Source organism: Aplysia californica, unplaced genomic scaffold (assembly GCF_000002075.1).
Source record: "Aplysia californica isolate F4 #8 unplaced genomic scaffold, AplCal3.0 scaffold01175, whole genome shotgun sequence".
Lineage (NCBI taxonomy): Eukaryota > Metazoa > Mollusca > Gastropoda > Aplysiida > Aplysiidae > Aplysia > Aplysia californica.
Window position 1 is genome coordinate 116,454 of NW_004798445.1, and position 10,000 is coordinate 126,453.

At 40.8% G+C, this 10,000-nt stretch overlaps 1 protein-coding gene across 1 annotated transcript in view; it reads left to right on the plus strand.

Annotated features, from left to right (window-relative positions):
- LOC101846396 (chondroitin sulfate synthase 1) overlaps positions 1 to 6,853 on the plus strand; it is a gene marked incomplete in the record, with an annotated part of 32,799 nt that extends 25,946 nt beyond the window's left edge. The window contains 4 exon segments of the mRNA XM_005112061.3: positions 667 to 820; positions 3,711 to 3,836; positions 4,292 to 4,411; positions 6,522 to 6,853. Coding sequence (XP_005112118.2) covers positions 667 to 820; positions 3,711 to 3,836; positions 4,292 to 4,411; positions 6,522 to 6,666 — 545 coding nt within the window.
- Positions 6,854 to 10,000: the final 3,147 nt, after the last annotated feature.

Below are 10,000 nucleotides of genomic sequence, written 5' to 3' on the forward strand. Positions count from 1 at the left end.
CTATCTATCTATCTATCTATCTATCTATCTATCTATCTATCTATCTATCTATCTACCTATCTATCTATCTGTCTATCTATCTATCTGTAGTACATTTATTACAACCGGTAACTAGTAAAACAATAAGAGCACACAACAACAACAACAACAACAGCAACAACATTATCTACGTATTGAAACCAACAGTACAGAAAAAACAAGGGTATGTCCCATTTTTTGTAGTTCTCTAGACTAAGACAACTCTTGTCAACTTCCAACGTTGTGTTTGCTGTTTTGTTTTTTCGTTTATCTCCCTTACACGTTGGTGACGTGGAAAGATCAGGATAAAATTTAAAAGGCCTAATTATAGTAGTTCTCTTTTTTTACAAAGCATTTGAGAAAAGGAATGGATGGCGAAAAATGGAAGCCGATAATTGTTGCATATCTGGTACATGATGATGATGATGATGATGATGATGATGATGATGATGATGATGATGATGATGATGATGATGATGATGATGATGATGATGATGGTCTCCCTCGCCCTGTCTTGCAGGTCTTTGCCCTGCCGGATGCTCCCAGAAAAGCTGTAATCTTTTATGACTCCTTTCCTGGTAACCCATCTGAGAAATTCAGAGCCAGGATTGAATTATTATTCACTAATTCCCCTCCTCTGTCTACCAGGTCTGATGGCGGCCCAGGCCGACCTCCCGCACGGTTCTCTGCTCCTGTTTATGGACGTAGACATGGAGTTCTCTCCCCAGTTTCTCTACAGAGTCTCCAAGTACACCGTGCAGGGCCGCTCCGCCTTCTTCCCCATCTACTTTGTGCATTACAAGTGAGTCATAGGTCTTTGTGCATTACAAGTGAGTCAGATAGGTCTTTGTGCATTACAAGTGAGTCATAGGTCTTTGTACATTACAAGTGAGTCACATAGATCTTTGTGCATTACAAGTGAGTCATAGGTCTTTGTGCATTACAAGTGAGTCATAGGTCTTTGTACATTACAAGTGAGTCAGATTGGTCTTCTTTGTACATTACAAGTGAGTCAGATAGGTCTTTGTACATTACAAGTGAGTCATAGGTCTTTGTACATTACAAGTGAGTCAGATTGGTCTTTGTACATTACAAGTGAGTCAGATTGGTCTTTGTACATTACAAGTGAGTCATAGGTCTTTGTACATTACAAGTGAGTCACATAGATCTTTGTGCATTACAAGTGAGTCATAGGTCTTTGTGCATTACAAGTGAGTCATAGGTCTTTGTACATTACAAGTGAGTCACATAGGTTTTTGTACATTACAAGTGAGTCACATAGGATATCGTTCTTTTTGCTGGTACATGGTAACTTCTGACTACACCTTCTTTTTCATCTACTTTGTGCATTACAAGTGAGTCTGATTGGATTTTGTTCTTTTTGTAAATACACACTGTCTTTTCACTACGCCTCTTTCCCCATCTACTTTGTACATTACACGTGAGTAACGCAAGACAGCCTGCTTTGTAATTGTTTTGTTTTTTAAAACCTTAACCCTCTCCGTGTACCGTCAGGTACATAAGGCAGAGAACAGTCGATACCACGCTTGTGTGTCACTGGCCACTTCCTCCAATCTTAGCATTTAAGCACATTTCTTTAAAAAGTATCGGGGATAGAATATAGCCTTGTTTAATTCCAGATCTATTTAATAGGGTGCAGACCGTTCTCTTTCAACCAGGACACAGCAACTTTGCATTTCATGCAGTTGTTTTGTTTCATTTTGTTCTTAGAATGCCATACATTGCAAGACAAATTCCACGGGACCTCTTAGTCTTAGTCTTAGTCTATAATGTCAAAAACATTTTAAAGCCCACAAAGTAAAAAGTAATTGGGGCATTCAAGTCATTGTATTTCTGTAATATTTCTCAAAAGTAACAGCTGATCTGTACCTGATCCCTTAGGTCAAAATCCCGTCTATTCCTCTTTTTGTTACAAGTTTTAAAAAACTATACAGCTGTTCTAATTACGAGACAAAATTATATTTGAGCAATTACAAATAATTAACCATACACTCGCTTAGGTCATCTACATTGTGCTTTGCAAGTGAGACCTGAACGGGAACATGAAAAATAAAGGGTTTAAATAACACTTGGCTAAAACAATAGAGTTCGTACACTGAAGACGCTTTATATAAGTGGAGACTACACACCATAGCACTTGAACTTGTGAAATGGTATAGGAATAATGCCTCTATCAACACACTTAAATTATCTATAGGCGGGACTTCCGAGTTAGGCGTCAACTTCTGAAAGCACCTAGCCAAATGGGAAATTCGTGTAAAATGTGAGGCAGCGTGGTGGAATCAGGCTCTCGTCAATTTTTGGTCATGTAGAGTTAATGGTATCATCGTAAAGCTTGTTCATTTGTCTTTATTGGGATTTTTAAAATATCCATATATCTTGAATACAAGTCGAGATATTTGGAAAGAAAGGAGGTGGGGGTCACCTGTTTTTAGAGGTAAAATTAGTGAGAAAATGGCCGCCAAAGATTAGTTATATCCTTAGCTTAAGAGTCCGTGGTAACTGAAAATTTACATTTGTTGTGCCTTTAATCAACGTCTTTAAGAAAAATCCACACATAAATAAGTTTTTTAATAGGCATGAAAGGTGTTGAGCCAAAAACCAAAAATTTGATAAAAATTCACAAACCAACAGAAAAAAGCAAGTTTCTTCACTTTGATTATTATGACGAGAGCCTGATTCCACCACGCTGCCTCACAAATGCCTTTCACAGGAAAACAAAGTCTGACCGAGTTATCGCTCGAACCCCCGAACCCGTAACCTCACGATTGCTACAAACTAGGTTACCGACTCCACCACAGAGCATTTGAAGGAAATGATAGGATGGCTTTACATCAGAATTATGGCCTTTACAAAATTACCCAACCGCGAAGTATGTCATGCTGGATTCCGAGTTGTCATTCCTTTTTATATGATTATTTTATTTTGTTTGTTTTTGTTTCCTTTTTTCTGCTTTTGTTTAATTATTGACTTGCTTTTGCGTTTGTTTGTTTGATTTTTTTTTTGGATTTTTTTGTGGTTATATGATGTTTTGGGTTGTTTTTTGTGGAGTGGAAGGGGGCTGAATTTTTTTCCAAGAACGATCTAAAGGTTACATAGACCTGTTATTTTTCTAACACTTTTGGAGACTGCTTGAGAGTATGGTAGTCATTGATCCAGAAACCTCTATTTGGACAATACATTAGTGTTGATCCAGAAACCTCTATTGGGACAATACACCAGTGTTGATCCAGAAACCTCTATTGGGACAATACATCAGTGTTGATCCAGAAACCTCTATTTGGACAATACGCCAGTGTCACGACACAGTGGAATCAGGCGCCTGTCAGTTTTTGGGGCACAAAGAGCTATTGTTGTCCTCTCAAAGCTTGTTCGTTTTGTCTTGCCTTTGGGGGAAAAATTCCCATCTCTCTTGAATAGAAGTCGAGACATCTGCGATTGAAGGAGATGAAGGTCACCTGGAGTCTAAACCAGAGGGCGTATTACTGTGTTTGTGTATGTGTCCACATATGTGTATGTCAATGTGTAACTGTGTGTGTATGTCAATGTGTAATTGTGTGTATGTTAGTGTGTAATTGTGTGTATGTTAGAGTGTAATTGTGTATGTATGCTAGTGTGTAATTGTGTGTGTATGTTAGTGTGTAATTGTATGTGTGTGTGTGTGTCCCCAGCCCGGAGTCGATCTGCTACAAACAAGAAGACTGTGACACTTTGCTCAACAGTCGGAGGGACGAGGTGGGGCTGTGGAGAAGTTTTAGCTACGGTATTGGGGCCGTCTACAAGAAAGATCTGGTCAAGTGAGTACTGGACAGCTTTCTAGATACACAACTTATAAACACAATCCTATTTATCGACATATCTATCATACAGTATGTATGTGTTTGTCTGTTTACTATCTGTCTTTCTGTCTTTCCCACCATTAAATGACCATCTTACTGTGTTTCCAACAATATCATTTCTATGATTGTTATGTGTGTTTGTCTGTCTGTCTGTCTGTCTGTCTGTCTGTCTGTCTGTCTGTCTGTCTATCTGTCTGTCTGTCTGTCTGTCTGTCTGTCTGTCTGTCTGTTTGTCTGTTCCACCACTCAATGACCATCTTACAGTGTTTCTCTCTAACAATACCAATCCTTTGACATGTCTGTCTGTCTGTCTGTCTGTCTGTCTGTCTGTCTGTCTTCTCCACCCACCACTAAACAACCTTAAATGTACTGTATTTCTCTCTAACAATACCATCATCCTTCCCTCTCCTCAGAGCCGGAGGCTTCAAGACAGACATCAAAGGCTGGGGTCTAGAGGACGTAGATTTCTTCGAGAGATGCCTCAACGCCAGCCTTATGTTGGTCAGGGGCTCGGACGCAGGGATGATACACAGGTGACCTTTGAACTTTGACTTGAAACCCTGAGACCTTGTACGGATCTATTGTCTGCTAAAAGCATCATCATCATCATCATCATCATCATCATCATCATCATCATCATCATCATCATCTTCATCATCATCATTGCCTTTTTCACCCTGGATCAGGGTATAGGCCACGAACAAACACTTTCCACCTTTCCCTATCCTGGGCTAGCCGCTTGATGTTATTCACTGTTTCCCACTTTTCTGTACATCGATTTCTGTGACCTGCTTAAATCAACAACAGAAAAAAAAATCAACCTTGTAACTTAGGGTATTTTGACTTTTTAACGTAGTTTGATTCGACACAAGGGCCTTAAACATCTTACTCTCAATAGAGAATTCGAAATTGAAATGATTTAACTTTACAATGTACACCAACCCGTTAGTAAGTCTATGGGCTATCTCTCCTGGGTTTCCTGATCTTTTTAATAACCTCAGTTTTATCAAAGAGTCAACATAACAAGAGCGGCCACTCTTCTGTTTGGGCCAATTAAAAAAGTGTCCTCAAAATTCGGTGGCGCCCTCTTCGCAAATGCGCTCCCTTTGCGAACAGAGTTACCCTACTTGAGTTTAAAAAATCCAAGTGAAACTAGCAAGTTTTGGGGTAATTTTCGGAAGAACGCTTTTTTTAATGGTTACGCTGACAAGAACCTCTCCCGGAGGAAGGGGTGATTGTTTTCTTCTTTTAATTTGACTATAGAATGAAAGTATTGAAAGGCGAGTGGTCATTAAAATTTTTTAAAACCTAAAACTTCGCACTGAACGAACCCGAACTGCTGATGAACAGCAGTCGATCTGCGCACGCAAGGAGGTGCTATTCCTATTCTTCTTCTGGAAAAACGAAAGAGAGCTTCAAAACAGACTGCAGCGCCATCTGAAGCAAAGAGTGGACTTCCGGCGGGCACTTTTTTGGCTGAGTGGCCCATCTTGTTATGTACTGTCTTTGGTTGTATCTATAGAGGTGTAAAAGTTTACACAATAATTCCGTTTCCCATAGGTACCATCTGGTTCTGTGTGAGTCAGATGTTAAATTCGGAGATCCTGTCTCTTAAAAAGCACAGTTATATTTATAGTAGAGGTGTAAAAGTTTACACAATATTTCCGTTTCCCATAGCACCATCTGGTCCTGTCTGGGTCAAATGTTAAATTCGGAGATCCTGTCTCTTAAAAAGCCCAATTATATTTATAGAGGCGTAAAAGTTGACACTTCAGTCTCCCCCCTGGTCTCCAACCAGTCCTATCGGAGCATTCCGCCTCTCAGATATATAGTGGCGTCGATGGTCTAGTGGTTAGGCTACCGGACTCGTAATCGTGAGGTTGCGGGTTCAGGGATTCGAGCCACTGGCCCGACGTTGTGTCCGTGGGAAAGACACTTTACACGAATTTTCCTCACTTCACCTAGGTGGGAATGAGTACCCAGACATAGACAACGAAAGATCTTGTCAGTACAACAGTATTACTGTCAGTGACGTAACAGTCTCCAACAATTCTCTGACCCCTAGGTACCATCAGCTCCTATCTGAGATCGAAGTTAAATTTGGAGACCCATCCTTTCAAACAACCTAAGTTGTATTGATCGAGGCTTTAAAGTTTAGGATAATTTTGTCTACCCTGTATAGATGAAGAAGTAAAAGTTAACAATAATTATGTCTCCAGATCCCCCCACCCCCTAAAGACCCCAAGTTAACCCCCACCCCCAAAGCAGACGTTGATTCGGAGATTCCAACTCCGTAACCCTATCCGTACGCCCAGGGGTCATTTTGTACCCGCGGGGTTGTATTCCTCACATTTTAGAATACTTCTAGTACGGAGATCTCTTTGAAACGTTCAGTACTTCTCAAAAAATCATTTTGATATATTGCTATGCAAAGCGTACCGATCGAATTGACGTGTACATTTCCTCTTTGGAAAGTGGTGGCACAGAGTTCTCCGCGGCGTATTCGTGTGGATACGATAGTAAAAACACGACGTACGGATAGGGTTAATTAACAAACTAACCACGTAGCTAACTGACAATGTTGTGACAGTTTCCTACAATCCGCTCTCTCTCTCTCTTTGTCCCTACGCCCCCCCCCCCCAGGTACCACCCCCGCGAATGTGACACGACTCTGCCGGAGAAACAGCTGACCCAGTGCCAGGACAGCGGGAACGCCATGTTGGGCTCTGTGGCCAATCTTTACACCATGCTGGGGGACGTCTCGGGCGGGACGGAGTTAAGGGATTGAAATAAATCATTCAATAAAGGCATGAAATAGAAGAATAACTAAATAAATGGACCAAGAAAAGAATCAGTTACACTTTACTGATCCCCGTATGGGGGGAACTGGGTTGCTATGGCAAACACACTCACCCACACACACACACACACACACACACACACACACACACACACACACACACACACACACACACACACACGTACATACGCGCACATATACACATACACAGGCATATATGGTCGCTTTTAACACTAGGGGGCTATCCCGAAAAATGCCTGTTTTGAGAAAATCGAAGGTAAAGTTTTTGCCCTTTGTTCAGTTTCTTTAAAAGATAAGGAAAGTTTTCTCTATAACAAAAACAAATATGCACACCAATGAAACCAAACTTCTCCTATACGTTGGGCAATTCTAACTTTTGGTGTAGGTCAAGATTTCTGGAAACCCCCGAAATCTGGGTTAGCCCGCTTGTCCTTAAAACGACCATGTATACATATAATTATGTATCTATAGATACAATCCTTTTAAAAACATAAACATGCATACAAAGGCTACCAAGTTCATTAATACCATTCCAGGGCAGACAACTTTACCAACATGATGCCATTGATGATAATGATAATGAGAAGATTGAATATCACAATAATATTGTTGTAGTTTGTTAGAATGATACGCAGATTGTTTTGTTTGTATGTCTGCTTTTGCACACTTGTATGAATTAGACACAGACGCTTTTGAATACATGCTATTTGCTAGTAGTAGTTCCAATGTCCGACATCAGGAAAGTTTTACCGTATCTGTCAAAAAAGTTGAAAAATGTTCCCTTTGAGCAAAAAACCCTGACATAATATTAATGTCCACATTCCAAGAAAGTTCTGTTTCATTTTGCACTATTTTCAGTTTTTCCTACTGAAATTCACGGTTTTATTACAGTTATTTACGTCAAAATGGTAAAACAAAAAAATGGTGAGTGTACAAGAATGCACAAATCTGGTGTCGTCATTGACTTTTAAATGTTCACGATCTCGACTATAACATTTTAGTGCATTTGGGAGGTCCAAACTACGCATTAGATTTAAATATAGATTCTACTCGTTCTACAAAGCCAGAGGCACACACACACACCAACTTTAGTGAACGGCAGGGCAGGGCTAATCTACATCTTGTACGCAGTGTAATGTTTTGTCATTCATTTTCTCAGCATCATAGATTACCCTGTCTGTAACTATCTGCATAGGATTTACAAAGCTAGAGTAGCTTCTGTTGCGTGCCGTTCGTGTGGCTCAAATGGTGCGCTCAAATATGTGTGTGTGTGTGTGTGTGGGTGGGTGTGTGTGTGTGTGTGTGTGTGTGTGTGTGTGTGCGTGTTTGTGTGTGTGTGTGTGTGTGCGTGTGTGTGTGTGCTTGTGGGTGCGTATGTGTGTAAGTGTGTTTGTATAGCGCTGCTCCACTGGGATTGTGATTCCACACTTAACATTCCTTCTCTAACCTACATGATAAAATATCACGTGACTTGCTATGAATGTTGAGAATTATTGCCCTTGTATATTCCTTGACTCTCCTTTACATGAGTTCTTGCCCCTGTATATCTCTCACCACTACACCCTGTTCACTGTGATATTTCTACAACATTTGCCACGACGTGATGGAATCAGATGCTTATCAGATTTTGGGCATGGGGAGTTATTGACATACTCTTAAATCTTGTTTGTTTATTTGCCTGTCTTTAGATGAAAAAGATACCCATCTACTTTGATTAGAAGTCGAGATTTGTGTTGGTGAAGGAGGTGGGGGATAGCCTGGTTTTATAGTTAAAAATTAGCATGAAAATAGCCGCCAAGCTTTATTGACTTCGATTGTTTGAGAGGTGTTGGAAAATGAAAATGTTCATTTTTTGTGTCTTTAATCAACATTTTTCAGTAAAACCCACACAAGATGTGTTTTGAAATGAACATTAAATAGGGGATGAGCCAACCCCCCCCCCCCCCAAAAAAAAAAACCCACGAAACTTTATTGAACATTGACAAACCAGCAGGAAAATGCTGCTGTCAGCGATTTCATTATTTTGACGAGTGTCTGATTTCACCACGATGTCTTTCTTTAAAACTGGTGTCTGTGGTTTAGTGGTTGAGCACTTAGCCGCCCCACACAGAAAAACGCGAGTTCGATTCCCATGTGGGAAAGGCTTTTTATAATCTCGTATCTACTCATCTGTGTCCTGGGGTGTTGTATCCCTCTCAAAACTGTAGTCCCTAACAAGCAGGGTCAAAAGCAGCCAGCCTCCTTAATGATCTATTAATTGGGTTGATGAGGAGAGAGTAAAAGATGTGATGACATTTTGGACTTGATAGACCATCTTAAAGATACGCGATACTTAGCCGGGGCTGTTACAGTAGGCATCGAGGAAATAGATTGCCAAAGTACATGGAACACCCGGAGGTGTCAGCTTAGCCCGGGCTGTTACAGTAGGCATCGAGGAAATAGATTGCCAAAGTACATGGAACACCCGGAGGTGTCAGCTTAGCCCGGGCTGTTACAGTAGGCATCGAGGAAATAGATTGCCAAAGTACATGGAACACCTGGAGGTGTCATCATCCCTGACTCAGAGGTTGACGTTTAATGGCTCTTCATCTTTCACGGTCGCGAGCTGTGGTTGCACATTCTGCCATATCCAGGCCAGTCCATGTTCTTATGTTGTCCATCCATGCTATTTTTTTACCTCCCTCTGGCTCTCCTGCCCCACATCTTTCCCAAGGTACTTCTTCCAAAAGGTTTGCAATGACGCATGTGTCACTGCTCTCCTTACCCCCTCCCTTTCATACTTTGCTGTTTTTGACATGCATTTGTAAAGGACGTTTATTTCCCTAATGCTCATACTGTTCCCACAGCTCTGGCGTTGAATTCTCCCTCTGTGTTCTAACTTACAATAATAGTGTTGTTGTTCTTGTTGTACATACGCGGGACGTGTTCCTTCTGATAACTTTTAACGAATTTCCTATTTATCGGTCGAGAGTTGAGTGCTGTCTTGTGCTTACTCCCATAATTAATCCGATTTTCGGGAGGTTAAATCACAGCTGCTAAGATAATATACCCCCCCCCCAATCCTTTTAAGCCCGAAATTATCACGGTTTATGTTGCATTCTGTAGCCCCCCCCCCCCCCACCCATTATTTCCTAACTACTTAAACTACAATTTCGACGATCGTAATTTAAGAGTTCACACTTAGGTGGTTGGTGAGTGCTTCGGTGTGATTTGCTCCTTTTCTTTCAGACATCTGTCGTCCGTATCTCTCCTGACTTTTCTTAGTGACTATCTTGGAACAACTCAAATCTTTGGGAATTTA